At 49.5% G+C, this 19,847-nt stretch overlaps 1 protein-coding gene across 1 annotated transcript in view; it reads left to right on the forward strand.

Moving 5' to 3' along the window:
• The window catches only part of HADH (hydroxyacyl-CoA dehydrogenase), a 40,023-nt gene that overhangs the window by 7,546 nt on the left and 12,630 nt on the right, over positions 1-19,847 (forward strand). Inside the window, exons 2-4 of the mRNA XM_058549880.1 lie at positions 11,746-11,874; positions 14,863-15,020; positions 18,534-18,660. Of these exons, the coding sequence (XP_058405863.1) occupies positions 11,746-11,874; positions 14,863-15,020; positions 18,534-18,660 (414 nt within the window). The remainder of the gene's footprint in view (positions 1-11,745; positions 11,875-14,862; positions 15,021-18,533; positions 18,661-19,847) is intronic.

Genomic DNA, 19,847 nt, shown 5'->3' on the forward strand with positions numbered 1-19,847 from the left:
CAGGACACAGGAACTAAGTTTCTCAGTGAGAGCCCTCAATAATGTAATTATTTTCACACTGTGAGGGGAGGCCCTCGGCTACATGGATGAAAAGAGCCCTGGACCTTCAGGAGACCTAAACTCATGTTGGCTTTTCCAGCAGATGTATTTGTTCTGTCAGTGTTTCCTCAGGGCCCACCACAGCCGGGTGGGGTCTAGGGACTCAGAAGACAAAGGTGAATGACGTGTAGTCCGGGGCCTGCAATAGGGGAGACGGCACCTAAATAGCTGATCATAACACAGTGTGGTGGGTGGGTGCAGTGGTCAGGGTATGCAGGGGTGTTACAGGAGCCCGGGCGAGGGGAGACCCAGCCTGGGGCCAAGAGGATCTTGGGGTGTAAGATCTGGAAATGATCTTACGTAGGATCTGGAGGTGATACCCAGGCTTAGATAATGAGCTGAAGGTGGGGAGAAGGCATGGACAGTGCAGAGGCCTGGAGGTGCGAGGCCGTGGCAGATGCGGGGAGCCACGGGCCTTGTGGGGGTTGGGGGGGGGTCAGGCGGCAGTGGGCAGTGTGTCTGGGGAGGAGGGCTTTGCATGTCATATGAAGGAACTTAAGTTTTGTTCCCTGGTCACGGGGAGCCACTGAAGAGTTTGAGGGAGTAAGTCATATAGACAGAAGTACCTTTTACAGAATTAAATTTTAGGTAGAACACTAGTGCCTGTTTGTGATCTTAGGTGACTAATTTTTCTGCTTCAGTTCCTGTTTCTTTCCTCAGTAAAATGAAAGTGTTGTGTTGGATTAGATCAAAAGTTTTTGTTTTTGTTTTTAATTGTGGTAAAATATACATACATAACATAAAATTTATCATTTTAACCATTTTTTTTGTTTGTTTTGTGAGGAGATCAGCCCTGAGCTAACATCTGATGCCAATCCTCCTCTTTTTTGCTGAGGAAGATTGGCCCTGGGCTAGCATCTGTGGCCATCTTCCTCTACTTTATATGGGACGCCACAGCATGGCTTGACAAGCAGTGCGTTGGTGCGCGCTCGGGATCCGAACCTGTGAACCCCGGGCTGCTGAAGCAGAGCGTGCGCACTTAACTGCTACGCCACCAGGCCGGCCCCCGTTTTTACCATTTTTTAAGTGTACAGTTCAGTGGCATTTAAGTACATGCACATTGTGGTGAAACATCACCACCACCCCTCAGAGCTCACCTCGCGAGCTAGCCCTGGTGGCTTAGTGGTTCAAATTCCAAGTGCTCTGCTTCAGCGGCCCGGGTTCGGTTCCTGGGCGCAGAACCACACCACTCGTCTGTCGGTAGCCATGCTGCGGCGGCTCACATGGAAGAACCAGAAGAACTTACAACTATACACAACTGTGAACTGGGGCTTTGAGGGGGGTGGGGAAGGAAGGAAAAAAGAGGAAGACTGGCGACAGATGTTAGCTTAGGGTAAATCTTCCCCTGCAAAAAAAAAAAAAAAAGTGCTAAAGCGGACTGACAGCATGGTGCTCAGCTCAAAGCCACAGGAAAAAAAAATTCATCTTGCAAAACTGAAACTCCATACCCGTTAAACAGTAACTTCCCATGTCTCCTCCCACCAGCTCCTGGAAGCTACCGTTCTACTTTCTGACTCTATGAATTGACTATTCTGGGTACATCATATAAATGGAATCATGCAGTATTCTTCCTTTTGTGACTGGCTTATTTCACTTGATATAAAGTTCATCCATGTTGTATCATGTGTCAGAATTTCCTTCCTTTTTAAGGAATAATATCGCATTGGAATATTTTTAATTGAATAATATTCCATTGAATCTGTGTACCACATTTTGTTTATCCATTCATCCATCGAGGGACACGTGAGTTGCTTCCACTTTTTGGTTACTGTGAATAATGCTGCTATGAACGTGGTGTATGTAGGACTAACAAGGACCATTATGGTCCTTGCTCTTGATTCTTTAGAGTATATACCTAGAAGTAGAATTTCTGGATCATATGTAATTGTTTTCAACTTTATGAGGAATTGCCATAACGTGTATTCCATAGCAGCTACACCATTTTACATTCCCCTCAGCAGTGCACAAGGGTTCCAGTTTCTCCCTATTCTTGCCAACACTCATTTTCTGTTCTTTTGGTAATAGCTATCCTAGTGGATGTGGATAGATCAAAGGCTTTTACGCTCTGCTCTGATGGACTTGAAGGGCTCCATGGATCTCCTTGGTGGCTCCCGAACTCCTCCCCTGACCTGTTTACATAGTGCTCTTCTGTGTGCACTCCTGTGAAGAAGGATTTCAGGGCTAAAAAGGTTTGAAAGCCTCCACACTGAATGGTCTCTAGGGTATCTTCCTGCTCTGAAAGTCAGTGGTCTTGATTATCTGTAGGTAATAAACCTGAACAGTAAATGCTTTTGCCAATCTCCCACCTTGTAGGAGTTGAGGAGCTAAGGTGCCTCAGTTTCCCCACTGTGATAGAGAAGAAACCCTGTTGGAGGGAGTGAGGTGTGTGTCGGAGGCTGCCCCTGAGCCAGTGGCCTGGCTCACACATGTGCCCCTCATAGACGGACACAGACACGGGTCTCCATGCCTCTGGCCTCTCCCGCAGCCCCTTTGATGAAAGGTACAGGGTGTGCTCACGTGCTGGCGGAGATTGAGCACACATCAATTTTGAAATCATGGGGTGGTCATGCTGCACAGCAGTGCCCTCCGGTCCGCCTTTGGCCTGGCATCTCAGCCACCAGTGCCAGAAAACGGTTAATCTGCTCACCAAAATAACAGAGAGAGACTTGCGTTTCATTGTTTTCCACTTGGTAATTGACTAGACTGATTATTAGCTCTCTCTTTTGCCTTATTATCCTTTTCAAACTAATAATGTGATTTTTCATAATTCTAAAATAACTTGAAGGTTATGTAAAATTTCTTATAGTTTCTAGCAACAAAACCAGTCATGATTTTTTGAGAACTTAGTCCTAAAGTAATTTACAAATTGATACTTTTTAAAAATAGATCTATTATTCATGGGTTCTTTTCGTGAACACTGAGTGCCTCCCATGTGCGGGACAGTGGGGCAGGTGGAAGGTAACGTGGTTGCTGCTCTGAAGGAGCTCACCGTCCTGGGGAGGAAATACAGCGTGAACCGCTAACAGTAATAAAGGCACAGGTCACCTGCCTGCCGTGTCTGGGATAGGACCTGTTGCAGATGAAAGTTTCGGTGGTTTAAATACCTCAAGGTAAGGCTTTTAAACACTTAAGATATATGACATAGAAGATCAGGATGTATCTTCTTATGGTAAGGAAAAAGGGATATTAAAAAAGTGTATGTAGGGGCCGGCCCGGTGGCGTAGTGGTTACGTTCGTGCGCTCGGCTTCAGCAGCCTGGGGTTCGCTGGTTTGGATCCTGGGCGTGGACGTACGCACCACTCATCAAGCCATGCTGAGGCGGCGTCCCACATAGAGCAACTAGAAGGATGTACAATTACGACATAACAACAGTCTACTGGGGTTTTGGTGAGAAAAAAGGAGGAAGATTGGCAACAGATGTTAGCTCAGGGCCAATCTTCCTCAAAAAAAAAAAAAGTATGTAAAAAAAGTCTGTGTAAACAAAGGCCTGTGTGTGGATGGCACTACGTGGTGTGTATTGAAACTGATACTTACTGAAAGTTCTGGTTCGGCTGCACGTGGGAGTGTGCCAGAACCAGCCATGTCGGTGTGCGTGGGGACAGTAACTTCACACTCGGAAGACATGGATGATGCAACGTCTCTTTTGAGAGGTGTGTGGGTGTTATTATCTTGAGTTCATCATTAAAAGTTGGTGTTGGTCAACTTTTCCATGTGTGATCTTTTATCTTTCACGTCTGGAATTTCTTCTATACGTTGGTTGGTGACCTTTGTTCTGAAATGTGTGAGGTTTTTACAACGTGAAGTAGCCTCTGACCAGTTTGTTTCTGATTTACCTGTCGTGTTCACATCCCAGGGATTGAGCCACGTGACCTAACTGAGCAGCCGTAGGTAGCTGGTGGCTCACACCCGCTGCACACTCTGTTGTTTCTTTTCTTTCAGTGTTTGGAGTCCGTATGAAAGATCTGCTGTGGCGGTAGATCAGCAGAGGTGCAGAGAAGTGACCACCTCTGCGAGAGGTTGCGAGAGGTTCCACTAAGAGAGAGACCCCCCTGTGTGGATTGTGAAGGGTGCATTGGAGTTCCCCAGGCAGCAGTGAGGGAGAAGGAGCTTCCTGGTGGAGGGAACCGCCTGGGCAGGGGTCTGAAGCCCTGAAATCATGCAGAGGAGGGGGGAGTGTGGTGGCAGGAGGAGAGTACACACTCCAGAGCACTTGCTACTTAGCAGTTACTTATTGGACAGCCGCCTGTGCAGGGCACGTGATCCGTGTTGGGGATGCAACGACCAAATCACTTTCTGCCATTAGGGGTTTAAATCTATAAGCAGAGATTGCTAGACAAAGACCAATGACTCAGTTTACCTTGGTGTAAAGGAGCATAATAAGAGTGGTAAAAATCTAGCTCTGAGGTCGCAAAACAGAGGAAAAGGCGTGGAGAGAGTAGCGTTTGAAATGGGCCTTGAATAATGGGTAGAATTTCTTTGGATAGTAATTAAGGGTTGAAGTTAAGAAAAAAAGTGTTGTCCAGCAAATTGTGACCTTCAGAATAGTGGTACCATTAGTGAAGGTCAAGGAGAACTGGTTTTAGGGTCAAGTTGATGACTGTAACTTAGGACAGAATATGTTGGTTTCAGGCACAGTTGGAATTACGAGAATGTGCCCGGCATTGGTCCACGCACTTTATACATATTGACTTCTTGAATCCTCACAGCAGTCCTGTGAGATGGGTACTGTCGTTATCTCTTATTACAGACCAGGAAACCATAGATAGCGGGGCTGCATAACTGGCCCAATGTCACGCAGTTAGTGGCTAAGCCAGGGTGTGGACCCGGGAAGTCCTGTTCTGGAACTTGTGTTCCACATACACTCTTCCACCCAGTGATTGAAGGACTTGGTGGTGAAGCAAAGGCCAGCTGCAGGTGATTAAAGAAGTTTGTGGGTTTCCCCCGCCTTTTCTTACTTTCTTTTTAAATGAAGAGAGTTGCTAGCCTGTTTTTGAAAATGGGAGGACACAGAAGGGAAAACCTGAAAATGAAAACCAGGAAGGGAACAAGTCTTGGGATCGGAAGGTGTAGGATCAAAAGCAAAATAAAATAATTTGCCTTAGGAGCCTGTACCTGCATCCAGTATTAGGCCTCAGACCCTCGCAGAAGGAGGAAGGGACTGCCTAGAATAAAAATAATAAGCTATGCAACAACATGGAGGGACCTTGAGGGCGTTATGCTGAGTGAAATAAGTCAGAGAAAAACAAGTATGATCTCACTTATATGTGGAATCTAAAAAAAAAAAACAAGCTCATAGAAAAAGACATCATAGGGATGGGGAGGGGGGAAATGGAGGAAGGTGGTCAAAAGATACAACCTTTATAAGATATGTAAGTACTAGGGATGTAACGTGCAACATGGTGACTCTAGCTAACACCACTGTACGGTACATAGGAAAGTTAGGAGAGGAGATCCTATGAGTTCTCATCACAAGGGGAAAATGTTTTTCCTTTTTTCTTTTTATTGTATCTATATGAGAAGATGGATGTTAGCTGAACCTACTGTGCTAATCATTTCACAATATATATATATCAAACCATCATGCTGTACTGTACACCTTAAACTTATACAGTGAGGTATATCAATCATTGCTCAATAAAACTGGGGGAAAAAGAAGTTATTGTGATCTGCCAGGCACCATTAAGTGTGCTGAATTGTTTAATCCGCCCAGCAACCCTCCCTCCCAGTTTTCACAGGTAAGGAGATGCAGAGGTTATGGCATGTTTCCTGTCTCCCACTTGGCAGACGGGCTCTAGCCTGGCCCTGGCCCAGCTCAGAACTGTCTTGACTGTTCTTCTTGGACCCAGCCATGCCTGCTGGGGTCAAGAACAGCCTGCACGTTAGCCCCGGATGCAGCTGGCCCTAGCTTCCAGTCCTTGTCACATCCAGACTTCAGTTTGCTCGCTGCTACAACCCCTCCGGGTGTGTGGGGTGTCTTCTGAGTCTCTGATGCTCCCACAGGAACCTGTCCTTGTCTGGAGCAGTGTTCTCGTTTATCCAGTCCTTCTTGCTGTGAAAATGACTGGTTTGATTGAACTGAAGGCTGCACGGGTGTGTTATTGTACCGCTTGCTAACCTGGGACCTTGGCCAAGATATTTAACCTCTTAAGGCCCAGTTTTCCTTGTCTATAAAATGGAACGGGGATGCCAATTTCACAGGGACTGTTAAAGTGTGTTAGTTAGGACTTCAGTTTGGGGAGGAACTGGCATGGAGGTATTTAGGAGGACTTTGTATTGATGTCACCAAGTCCATAATAGTTACTAAGTAAGGCATGGGGTGAGGGGAAGACAATGCAAAAAAACAATAACGTGAAATTTCTGTAAGATGGTGCTTTGTTGTATCTTGAGAGGTGGTTGTCTGAGCGGCTGAGGCAGCGTCCCTGTACTCCTCTGACTGGACACAGGGCGGCCCTGGAATTGGAACCCTGGCTGCACAGCTTAACAGCTGTGCTCTTGGGCAAGGGACTCCACCTCTCTTAATTCCCTTCCTTCCTTTGCACAGCAGGGATGATGTCTGCTTCAGCAGGGTTGTTCAGAAACAGTCTTGGAAAACACATAGTAGGTGCTCAGTGCACGACATCTCTTAGTTTTGCTGTGTCGGGCTTTTTTCTTCTTAAAGGTGCATGTTCTTTCTGTTCATTGTGGGTGGATAGCCTGTACTTCTGCAAGCTCTCCCAGCTCTCAGGGATCTCACAGGAGAAATAAGACAAGTGCATTAATCATGCAGAAAGAATTGAGCTGGCGTTTCAGTGGCCTGTGGCGACCTGGCCAGGTTCTGGGCTGCCTTAGTTTATGAACCTGTCTGGGGTGAGAGCTTTGCAGCTGTTGAGTCTGAGGTGGATTGTGTGGGCTGAGGGACAGGCTGCCTGCCTCCTGAATCCATCTCTGCAGGAGCCCGTTTCCACACACACTGGGAGAGGAATGGAAGCCCTTTTGGAGTAGGTTGATAGGATCAAAGGACATGGACTCATCCTGAGGGAATTCTATTAAGCATCTGACAGGTACCAGGCAGGGGGCTAGACGTGGTTTGTGCGTTTGTTTATTTATTCAGCAAATATACATTGAGTGCTCACTGGGCCAGGCACTGGGGTTTGCAAAGCTAAATAGGACATGGAGTTGCCCTCAAGATGTTGCTGACCTGTGTCCCTAGGGTGTGTCTGCAAAAAATGATTGCAAAGAACTGGAGCATTCGGTTAGATTGCTCTCTGCAGGTGGGTGGAAGGAAAATGCTCCTTTAACGTGAAACCAGTGAAGCTATGCTGTAACTGCAGTTACAGTTTATTAGTTTGTTTATTTAGTTTATGAAGTTATGCTGTAGCTGCAGTTACAGTCTGTTAGTGTGTTTATTCATTTAGTTTATGAAGTTACACTGTAACTGCAGTTACAGTTTGTTAGTGTGTTTGTTCATTTAGTTTATGAAGTTACTCTGTAATTGCAGTTACAGTGTATTGGTGTGTTTGTTTATTTAGTTTATGAAGTTTCGCTGTAACTGCAGTTACAGTGTGTTGATGTGTTTGTTCATTTAGTTTATGAAGTTACGCTGTAGCTGCAGTTACAGTTTATTAGTGTTTGCTGTGCAGTAAATTGTGACCTGCACCAAAGAGCTTCACCCTAAAATGGAAGATACTTCAAGAGATCTTAAATTTCTCTTTTTCGCCTGTGTTTTCTCTGTTCAGACCTAACCATATCTTCTGTGGGTCTAAACAGGAATGCCCTTTCTATCTGTGTTTGTCGGATGACTACACCATCAGATTTCCGTCGTAGTTTCCTGAAGCTCTGTGAGTTCACCAAGGAAAGGAAAGCTGGGATAGAAAGTGTTTACCCAAAAGACCTTGCCAAGGCTAACCGTTGAGAGTGCAGTGTATGATTGTCACCTTCTCACCAGACCGGAAATACCAGTGGAGGCATTTTGGAGAGCCCAGAATTGTAGAAAATGCCCCAGACACTTGAGGTAGTGAGAAAGATAGAGCCGCGTCCCCACAGGAGCAGCTGTTTCAGACCCTCGAGGCCCTGTGCGGCCTCGAGTGAGAATGTGGTCAGTGGGAAAGGAGATCGTCCTCTTCCTCTCTTAGGGGTGGCCCCTCCTTGCACCTCCTGTATCTTCTGGTTGAGATGGGGAAATGGACATTTTACACACTCAGTCTTTTTGACACGGTCATTTACACACGCATTGTGCTGTCCTGGAGTGGTGCCTGGAGAGCCTGGATTTCCTAGCTGTCTGTTGGCCAGCGTCTGCGTACATGTACTGTCTACAGCGTGCTCGGTCAAGGCCAGGGTGGAGCAGGGCTGGGCCTGAATTGCCCAGGGTCGTCTTCTGGGAGGAGGAGGCTGGGGGAGTGTTGTCAGGGGACTTTGGATAGGAGTGGAGGTCAGCATTTAGCCTGAAAATGCTTTTTTTTTGCAGGAAGAGATTCACTCTGAGCTAACATCTGTTGTCAATCTTCCTCTGTTTTTTTCCTGCCTAAAGCCCCAGTGCATGGTTGTATGCCCTAGTTGTAAGTCCTTCTAGTTCTTCTATGTGAGCCAACACCACAGCATGGCTACGGACAGACGGGTGGTGTGGTTCCGAGACCAGGAAGCAAACCCAGGCCGCTGAAGTGGAGTGCACCGAACTTTAACCACCAGGCCATCAGGGCTGGCTCTAAAAATGCTTTTTGACCATGATTTTCCTGGTTGAATTTTAGTGTTTTATATTTATAATGCACGTCTCTTTTGCTTTACTTGAATATTTGAGGGTGCTTCTTCTAGGTTTGGTTCTGCTTGCAGTTGAAAAAAGTTAATTATAAGGATAGCCTTGTGGCTTATCTGCTGTGTAACCAAAAATGCCCGGTGACAGTCACAGTCACACCTTATTATAGTAACTTTGAAAGTGGCTCTCTAGAGAAAAGGCGCCCACCTCTGGAAGGTCAATATTTATTCCTTGGGAAGCTGGCCCGTTGTTGGTACGCTCCTTCTACCCGGCCTTCCGAGATCCTTGGTGGTTTTGTCTTATTTGACAATCCACATGTGGAGCTTTCTATTGGTGGTGGTGATGGTTTTTTTTTTTTTTTTATGTTTTCTCAGTGAAATTATAAAGTCTCTCAGAAGGACTCTGCCCTCTTGTCTTTCTTTGTCTCTGTTCCCTTCAGCTTCGGCACTATTTTGTGCCAAGTGTACTTGGATTTTGTGCCCCAAGTCCTTGAGGAGCAAAACCCCTGAGTGATGCCTGCTGGAGGTGAAGGAGGGAGAGGTAGGGTGGGGCCCCGGCAGGCAGGAATGGAGGAATCCCGTTGTTCGAAGGATGTTGTAGGTCAGAGGTTAAGAGGGACCTCGGGTAGGTCACTTGTGTCGTTCCAGGAGCCTGTCAGACCCAAGAGCCAGAGCAAGAAGGGGAGGTCCCCGAGCCCGCACCTCTGCCTCCCCCCCCGACCTTGGGACAATGAACCCGGCTATCATCATCACATTTCCCCCAGCTGTTTCCCCCAGGGTGCCCATCTCTGAGCCGTTCAGTTTCATCACCAGCTGCATCTGGAATTGAGATTTATTTTCTTAGTTTCTGTGTCAGGGTTCCCCACCGGATCCGCGCCCCCCCCCCCCCCCCGCCCCGGTTTGGGATCCGCTCACGGGACCCAGCACATAGTCGTAATGATAAGTCATACTGTGACTTGCTACAGCCAAAGGCTACAGAGCAGAGTCAGGGAAGGGAAAAGGCACGTGCATGGGACAGAGCGTGAGGAGACCAGGCGCGAGCTTCCAGAGCCCTCTCCCAGTGGAGTCACACAGGGCATGCTCGATTCCTGCAGCAGTGAGGGTGACAGCCCTGTGAGGTGTTGTCCACCAGGAGCGCTCCTTAGAGACCCAGAGCCGGGGTTTTCATTGGTGCACCTCTGCCTGGCTCCCAGAAGGAGAGCGGGCGTCAGTGTACACCACTGTGCACAGTTCAGGCACGGTGAGCCACCCTGTCAGGGAACAGTGGGACCCTCCAGTCTGTCTCTAGTGCCACCAAGGGCCTGTCTAAAGGTAACAGTCCCAGGCCTGCCATGTTGTCTCTGCACGGTTTCTAATTCGCTCTCGCTTGTTTACTGAATGTATGGGAGGTTCAGGTCTGTGTGGCAGATGGGCCTGGGTCTGTTGTTATGTAGGGGGAACCCTGGTCTAGACTGGCGGGCGTCTTGCTTTGACCCAGCTGCCTGCCTGCAGCCTGGGCTTCTGCCCACAGGGTGGTTCGCTGCCTGCCTGTGTCCGTGACCCCCTGGCCCTGCACTGGCTGTTGGACTCTGGGTGGACTGTGGGTGTTGCCGCCGCAGGCCCCACAGGCCCCACAGGCCCGGGCTTGCAGCTGTTGTGCAGCTCTCGGGGAGAAGCTTTGGGTGTGCTGTAATTAATTTCCACTCAAAACCTGTCTTCCCGTTTTTAAAGCGTCCTTTGGAAACCCTGCTGTGGGGTTGGAACCTCTTGGCCTCTGAGTTCTGCTCTTCTGTTCCTTTTCCTCCTTGGTTTTCAGCTTTGAGTTGTAGTTGCCTGGTTTCAAACATCACACGTCATGACGGTGGTTAACAACTCCTTGTTACTGTCCTCTGCGGGCAGGTTCGTCCCTTCCAACCTGCCCCTTCCTGCCCACCCCTGGGCCTCGCAGGCTCAGAGCAGGGGTTCTGTAGGGTCTTCTCGGACCCTGAGGGGCAGCAGTGGTGGCATCCTGCATCGTTTATGTTCGTATGAGGTCCCACATACCTGAGCGTATGAGGTCCCGCTTCCTGATGCTTGAACTCAGCTCCACGCCTGTCTGTCACGTGACCCATGAGCCACTTTTGGCCCCACTACCTGTTCCAAAGGCCTCATCAAAGCTGTTGGCAAACTGTGATGAAAGAGGGATTGACTTGTTGCTGACTGTGGCCAAAGTGAGCTGGCTCCAGGCGCACAGGGGCGGCTTCACCAAACGTCCCCTGGGGGTTCTGCTGGGGCAGAGAGTGGGGGGTGGGGGGCCAGGGGAATCGCCCTCCTGAATTGACTGAGCACCGAAGCCCTGCTTGCATGAGAGTCTTGTCACTACATAGCTCTTGGGGACCGGGGTGTTTGACACTGTTATTAGAGATTCAGGTCTTCCCTCCCTGTTGCTGATTTAAAGACTGCAGAAGACGCAAGCTGAGGAGTCGAGCTGCACAGGATGCTCAGGTCTAAGGAGGAAAGGTGGTGGGTGGGGAGTGGGTGCTGTGAGTGGGCTGTTGAGCACTTGGGATGTGGCTGGTGCAGCTGAGGAAGGGGATTTTTAATTTCATTTAATTTCAGTGGCCGCATGAGCTGGTGGCTCCGTGTTGGGCAGCGCTGTCAGGGAAGTGGTTCTGGTGTGGCCTTGAGAGCTGGATTCCGATCCCAGGTGCTGCCTGCCTGCTGTGCCACCGTGGGCGCACTTCTGACCCTTATAAGGCTGTTTTGAGGATTTGCTGCCATCAAGATAGAGGGTTTAGAGGTTTAGAGCTGCGCCTGGCAAGAGGTGTGTTTACGTAATGTTGGCTTATTATTGCATTTACTCAATATTGTGAATAGAATGGTGGTAGAGTTCATGGGGAATGTGAAAGTACTTTTTTTTTTCTTTTAACTTTCATGTTTTCTTTATTTTTTTTGCTCTAGGTTGCTGCAGCAACTGGCCACACAGTAGTGTTGGTGGACCAGACAGAGGACATCCTGGCAAAATCGAGAAAGGGGATTGAGGAAAGCCTCAGGAGGGTGGCCAAGAAGAAGTTTGCAGAAAACCCCAAGGTGATTTCTCATTATCGATTCCTCAAGACAAGTCCTCCGACCACTTCACGCTTGTGAGGCGTTCTGGCTTTGGCTTTGCCTTTTCAATTTGTTTGTGTAAAATTCATTTCCCCGTGACTTTAGTCCAATATAATAACATGGTCACTGCACATTCCCTGGGGACTGATTACAAAATGGGAGAAGTGAAGAACTGTGTTGTTGGCGAGGTTTCGAGGTTGAGGAGGAAGTTGCTGCGGGTGGTGAACTCATCCTATCCACTGGGAATTTGGGATTGAGGAATCCCCAGTTGACCCTTATTAATATAGTGTTAATCCCCGGTTAACACTTATTTTGCGAAAATGATAGAAGAGGGAGAAACAGGAAGATAATGTTTATACTTGCAAATTAAAAAGAGAATGCTATAGTAAACATTGTATTTAGATAGAAAATTGGGATGACTTTTTCTAAAGTCCTTACTGGAGAGGAAATGGAGAGGGAGCCGTGCTCCCTGTCCACAGAGAAGAGGTCCAGGCCCTGGAGGGACCCTCAGAAGGCGGGACCCTGGTGTACCGACTCATCCTCCGTTCACTAGGAACGCTGCACAGCCCACCAGGTGAAGTCTGGCCTGCAGCCGTCCCATTACAGGTGTGGGGGCTAGCCTCCCTGGGCTCGGTGGACTCTGAGATAGGCAGAGACCGAGTGCAGACGGGCTTTGCCATGTTTTACCCCCATGTGTCCACAGCAGTGTGTCTAGTCGCCCTTTTTGCATTTTTTATTGTGGTAAAATATATATAACATAAAATTTGCCATTTTATCCATTTTTAAGGGTACAATTTAGTGACTTTAATTACGTTCACACTCTTGTGCAACCGTCACCACTCTTTCCAAAACTTTTTCATCTTTCCAGACAGACTCTGTAACCTCTAGTCTGCTTTCTGTCTCTCTGAGTTTGCCTGTTCTAGGGGCCTCTTCTAAGTGGAATCATGCAATATCTGTCCTTTTTTCACTGATTTATTTCATTCGATTTAGTATCTTCAGGGTTCGTCCAGGTTGTAGTGTGTGTCAGAACTTCATTCCTTTTTATCACTGAACAGTATTCCGTTGTACGGGTGCAGCACATTCTGTTATCCGTTCATCTATCAGGACACTGGGGTTGTTTCCACCGTTGGCTGTTGTGAAGGATGCTGCAGGGAACATGGGGGTGCTGTCTGGTCAGGCCCCTCTTATCAGTTCTTTCAGGTGTATCCCCAGGAGTGAAACTGCTGGGTCGTAGGGCAGTCCTACATTTAGCTTTTTGAGAAACTGCCAGACTTTTCCGTGATGGCTGCAGTCTTTTACATGTCTACAAGCAATGTACAAAGGTTCTCATTTCTCCACGTCCTGGCCAACACTTGTTATTTTCCATTTTTTTCATAATAGCCATCATAGGCAGTGTGAAGTGGTATCTCACTGTGGTTTTGGTTTGCATTTTCTTAGTATCTAGTCACCTTTTTAAAAGCAGAGGGGCAGAGGTGGAGATAATTTTACCCTCCCCCTGAAGAAACCCAGAAATAATTATCACAGGCGGATTAAGATCTCCACCACCTGGCCCCCATATTCTGTACCAGGTGTGGACCTGGTACAGGGCATGTGGTGATGAGGGTCCAGGCAGGTGGGATTTAAGAGCCCAGGGCTGAGGGTTGGGGTCAAGACAGAGAGTCTGAACCCAGACACCCTGCATTGTTTGCTTGTTGACTCTGCAGACTGCTGCCCATTGCCCCTGTGGGCGGGGCGCTGGGCCCCCCGAGGGTAGACAGATGGTGCCTGTGCTCGGGGTGCTCAGCTCCTGGCTGGCCGCTCCTCAGGAGTCCAGTCTCCTGACGATTCTCACCTCTGCCTGGGACTCGCAGGAGGGCAGGGCGGCCTCAACTTGCCTGCTTGACACAGTGCATTGTCCTGGCTCTGCGCTCACCAGTACTGGAGCCACTAGCTACACGTGGCTGTTGAGCACCTGACGTGTGGCTGGTCCCCGTCGAGGTGTGCTGGAAGTATGAAGTAGACGCCCGATTCCCAAGACTTAATAGAAAAAAAAGAGTATCAAACATATTGAAATGTTTTTATATTGATTACATGTTGAAATGATAATATCTTAGATATATTGGATTAAATAAAATTAATTTTACCTGTTTCTTTTTGCTTTTTAAAGTGTAGCCAATAGAAAATTTAAGATCACCTATCATCTTGCATTTTATTTCTATTGAACATGATGATTCTGGATGCCTTTGCTGATTATGACCATTCTGATGCCCTGTGGGCAAATTACATCTTGAAATAGAATGGCAGATGATAGAGACACGGTCTGTTTTTGCCCCAGCTGAGGTCTGTTTGTGGAGACCTGGAGTCACAAATGAGGAGAATGGGACTGCCAGCTCTTTGAGAGTGGAGGCTGAGTCTGGTATGTTTTTGAAACGCCCGTGGCTGGCACATGAGGGGCGCTTCTCATCTGATGAGTGGCTGCTAAGCTCGGCTCTCTCTTGCCCTTACTCAGCTCTTCTCTGCCTCCTGTGAGAGGGGAACGGTCATCACCACCTCTTGGACTAATGTGGTGCTGAGCGGGGCTTTTACGTTTTCTGGAAGCCTGTTCATGAGCAGTACGTGGTGCTGTGTTCACTGGGAGAACAGACCCAGCAGGCCAATTCGGGGACCACCAACAGACAGTTTAGTGACCGGAGCAGAGCTGCCTAAGAGCTTGAAAGAGGACGACCTACATGTGACAATGATAGTTGACCAGCAGTTGGGGTTGTTCACAGGCCGCTTCTTGCCCTGGTGTCTGGAAGCACATTGAGATGCCATCGTCCGTGAGCAGAAACGTAGGGAGTTTTATTTCTTAGAGTTTCAGGGTGCATTCAAGTTGTGTCTGGGGTGTGCCGGCCTGTCCTCCCGCTCCTCTTTCCCGTGCCTTAGCAACAAATCACACACCATTTTCCTGTGAGCCCAGTGACTGTCCTCTCCTTCCTCCCACTGCATTAGGCTGGTGATGAGTTTGTGGAGAAGACCCTGAGCAGCATATCGACCAGCACAGACGCAGCGTCCGTCGTCCACAGCACGGACCTGGTGGTGGAGGCCATCGTAGAGAATCTGAAGGTGAAGACCGAGCTCTTCCAGAGGCTGGACAAGTTTGCCGCCGAGTACGTGACCCCTGGATGTTCTTGCTGGGTCTGAGGGCCCCTCCCCAGGCTCGGGCTTTTCTCCCAGGAAGGCATCTTCTGACACTAAGCCCACTTCTCTTTCCACTACCCCACAGCTGTTTCCAGAAGACTTGACACTGTTTCCCTCTTCTCCATCCTCCCACTCCCACTTTGCTTCCCGAGGCCTGGGCTGCCCTGATCTGATCCTTGTCCCCAGATGAGAGTGGGAGTCCCCACAGTGGCGTGAAGGGTCCACCCAGGGCAGGCCTCTGTTTCCTGCAGCGTCTGGGTCGTGAGCCCTCCCCGGCTGGAGGATGGAGGAGGTTCGGGCATGTCCTTAAGTGTCACTGAAGAACCTTAGAGCAGTTTTGTGTGTCCCCTTTTTGGGTGGCACAAACAGAATGGTGTCATTGAAGGGAATGGGTGCCTCTGACAACACAGAGTTCCGCAGGACTTTCCTGATTTAAGCTTGGTCTAGGTTAAATCGAAACCCTCTTGGGAGCCTTAAAGGAGCATTGAGTTGTTATCAGGCTCCTGGCAAAGGGTGGGAGAGGAGAGCCAGGCCCCCGTAGGTCGGGCATGTGGAGCTCAGGACCGTGCAGTGTCTACAAGCTTACACACGTGGGCAGCTCTGGTTCTCAGAATCCTGAGCTTCAGTCAGGTCTGACTCTTGCCTTTGGGCGATTGTGACTGACTGACTCATTCGTTCTCTCCTGTGGCGTGCTTGGCCACGCTTTACCCGTCTTGGTTGGAACTGAAAGTCAGAATAAGATTACATGACAACAGTAATTCTTAGGCAGCCCACACCGAGCAGCAGTAAAGAGAGACGCTCACAGTAGCTCCAGAGAGGCCTGCTGGACTGTCACCTCTCAGGGCTGCGTGGCCTGGGGTCTGGAGAGGCCCTGCCCCAGACAGAGCAGAGACCGCCTTTGTGTCCCCGGTACCTCACTCTGCTCATCGGCCAGCTCTTGCTCTGTACACTGGCGTCTAGGGGCTGCTGTGGAATCGTGGGGCAGAAACAGAAGATTCTCTGGGTGGAGGTGTGGCTCCCAAGTCAGCAGGGAGCCCTGCAGGATAATAAAACACCTGCCCTGTTACTGAAATGTTGGTTATTCCCTAGTGGCAGTGACAGGTCTGTCTGCCCTCTGTGTCAGCATCGAGGAATGGAAGGACAGTTAGGGGAAAGTCGGGGCCTGGAGCTAGCCCCCACCATTCCCGCTATGACCTTGCACAGTCCTGAAGCCTTTCTGGCCCTCAGTTGCATCATCTGTAATTTGAGTTGAGGGGTTCCGGGTAGATAATTTCCAAGACGTTCCCAGTTCTAACTCTCTAAGACTAGTTTCCCTACTAACCAGAGAAGCGGGGGTGTGGTACCTGTTGCACAGGGTTGTTGAAGTTAATTCAGCTCGAGTCTCCTGAGCACCTAATGTGGGTAGGGCTCTAACTAGGCTTTTTCATGTAAGATTATGTAAAACACATGTGACATGGGACAGGGCACGCCATAGAGGACACTTTGCTTCTGGCCGTCAGCCATCCTTCTCCACGCTCATGTTTCCATTTGAGGTCACCACCTTTATTGAGCGCCTGCTGATTGTACAGTTAGATCCTGTAACAGGAGGTGAGAACGTGTCCCAGTGATGGCTTTCCGGGGGAAGCCCCGATGAAGCAGTCGCATCCTGGAGAGGGCACAGCTCCCTCGCTGAGTCTGAGACGTGCGGGCAAGAAGCCTGGCTGAGGCCCCCTCAGCCCATGAGTCCTGCTCTCGCTGTCACAGGGCGTGGTTCCTCCATCCGCTGCGCTTCCCCATGTCTCCTCCACACTGAGGCCTGGGGGCGTTGCTCATGGTCGTCGTGCTCATGCTGTCCCTTTTCTGTTAGCACGTTTAAGACAAAAGTCATCTTTTTGGTACCTGAGTGTCAGGGAAAAATCAAAGACGGTCCAGGAGAGTTGAGTGCTTCAAGGAAGACGTGAGGGTGTACTTGTGAAGACGACACAGCCCTGTGTGTTTGACGTGTCGGCACAGTGTGTTCACGTGGAAAGAAGGCGGTGCAGACATTGTTAGGAGCAGAGCCAGCCGACCGTGGGCAGCGCTGGAGTGGAGGTCTGCGGGAGGGCGTTTGTCCCTTCAGGGGAAATGGTGCGGGGCTCTGCTGCAGCATCGTCCTCTGACAGACATGCTCTCCAGCTGGTGCGCCTGCCTTTCCCCCTTTGCGGGCGAGTTGCCCTTCAGATGTCCTGTGACATCTGGGGACAGTGGGTGGCGGTGGCCCCGCTGCAGGGGTCAGGGTGCGCCGCCACACAGCACTGTCAGCCACACTCGTGGTGGTTGCAGAGTTCTTCTCATCGTCCACCCCCTGTGGTAGTTTATATTATTTCCCTCATTGATCAGAAAGCAAGAAGCTTTGAAAACTGGAATTTTAAGCTTTAAAAATGTTCTTTTTTAAAAGAAAAGCCCCCTACCTGCTTTTAAACTGGCTAGGTTGGAAGTGGTTTGAGGCGGGCGTTCGAGAGCCTGGAAGGTGGTGGGCTCTCCTGAGCTGACACACAAGGGCCTCCCCTGGCTCCTCTCTCCTCCGTCCACGTTGTTTCTCCTTACTCCCCTCCCCTCCCCCCACCTGCCCCTGATTACAGGCAGATCCTAGGATTGCTTTTGGTGAGCAGGGCCCCCAGGTCTGGCGGGTATGGGACCGGCCCTGTCCTGGGCTACGACCGCGTCAGCATCACGCCTCCACCAGGTGGTGCTGCAGGGAAGCCTGGGCCTCACTCTGTTAACCATCTGCCTGTCGGCCTTTGGCACCCACCATCGGTGGTCTTAAAAATTAACTTCGGTTTGAGTCAGTATGAATTTTTAAAAATTTAGAATTGATTATTTTATATCCACAACAGAAGATGGTACTGCTTTCCTGGAGATTTTATAAGCAGAGTACTTGTACAGACGTGTATCCTTCCTTCCCAGCTCTGCCTGTGTTCAGACTTCTTGTGGACCATGTTGGTTTTCTTCTGTTTTCGTTTGATTCCCATTCAGTGGAAAAGTAAAGCTTTTCACTTGGGAGGAAAAGATCTTAGTTTGTGTTTGTTATCAGGCGTTTCTCGCTGGGGCTTCAGGTGTTTCTTCACGGTTTTGTTTATTTTGAGTGTCTGTGGTGCACCGTCTTTCTTTCGTTAGTGTTTGATCACTTAGCTGTTCGTCTTGTGACTGAGGCTGGTTAAGCAGCTGCCTCCTTTTTTTCCCCACGTACCATGAAAATTAACTAGTACAAGTAGACATGAGAAATTTTGCTGCCTAAAATTAAGGAAAGATTGGTCAAGATTAAATACACTTTGAAACAGGTAACTTTTAAACTACTTTATAAAATTCTAAAGTTAAATGACCGGGGTCACTTGATTTCAGCACGTGTGTGAAGATGTGCCTTTTCTCCAACAGCAGATCTGGCAGTGAGCAGTTGCCTTGTGCATCGCACCCTGTTTCCAAAGATGGGACTCATTCTGACTCCTCCGTCTTTCTCTCCACAGACACACAATCTTTGCCAGCAACACTTCCTCTTTGCAGATTACAAGCATAGCCAATGCCACCACCAGACAGGACCGATTTGCCGGGCTCCATTTCTTCAACCCAGTGCCCGTGATGCGGCTTGTGGAGGTCAGTGGGTGTCTGCCTGTGTGCGTCTGCCTGCTCTGCCAGCTCTCAATCCCGCTTTTCCGCGTCGCGCCTGCCCTGCCAGCGGGGCTTGCACTGAGTGGATTTTAATGGGAGGAAGGTTGTCCTTGTGTTTCTCTGGTCATCGTCTGTCCCTTCAGAGTGAAAGGAAGAAAGAGCACTTACTACCTGGGAAGGCCCCTGTGCTTTGTTTCTTTGAAGCTGTGTTCCGACCCGTGGTGTCCAGGAGGGCTGTTCACTTTGTGTTTACTTGTTTGTGCCAGAGCCGACAGGCAGTGCAGAGAGGATCGGCCTGGGTGGGCAGCACTAGAGACCACTGGCTTGTTGAGACCGCAGAGGGGAGAGCCACATGTGCTCTCGTTGTCTCACTGAGATTGGTTTGCTCCAGCCTGTACATGGAGTTCTTGTTAGACAGCCTGGTTTTACACAAGAGCTGCTGTGCCGCCTTGTCCACCGTTCCTGGAGTGAATTCGGCCCCATGTAACAGGGCCTTCGTATTGTCCCCAGATGAGGCACGTCTCCTGTTGTGATCAGAGCAGCTCCTGATAGCCTTGAACATCCTGGCCACAAACCCTCCCGCCAGGGGACGTGGCCAGGGAGGACTGCCCCCAGCGTTCCTGCTGGGCTGCCGCTTGCTTGCTGGGAGACTTATGGAGTCACGGTAGATAATTTGCACCTGAAATGTGGCAATTTGCCCAGGGGCTAATTACAGGGTCGGGGAGTGGCCGCTGTTAAAGTAACATTTGTTATGGAGATGGGCAGTTATTGCTGTGCTAAGTGTGGGCCTGTGGAGCCAGGCAGACCTGGGGCCCCGGCTGCAGGGCGGATGGAGGTCTGTGTTTGCCGCGCTGCCTCCTCCAAGCCCCTTCTCCCTCCTTTATCCCCTCATCCCCCCAGGATCAGCATTCCTTCTGGCTTAACAGTGACTGTAGTTTCCTGTCATCTCTCTCACGTGACAGCTCTGACCCATCTTGCGATAGGAACTTGTCTGTGCAACTAGTGTTGCTGCTCAGCTTCTGCCAGTTGACTGCCGCCCCCCAGGGCTGTTTGTGAAGTTGGGGAGCGAGGGGAGGGTGCTGGAACAGAAGAAACAGCATGTGTCCTTGTGCAGGAAGGATCAGAGAAGTGGGGTGGGATTTTCAACATTTCAGTCCTTAGGGACTAATTAC

Source organism: Diceros bicornis, chromosome 11 (assembly GCF_020826845.1).
Source record: "Diceros bicornis minor isolate mBicDic1 chromosome 11, mDicBic1.mat.cur, whole genome shotgun sequence".
Lineage (NCBI taxonomy): Eukaryota > Metazoa > Chordata > Mammalia > Perissodactyla > Rhinocerotidae > Diceros > Diceros bicornis.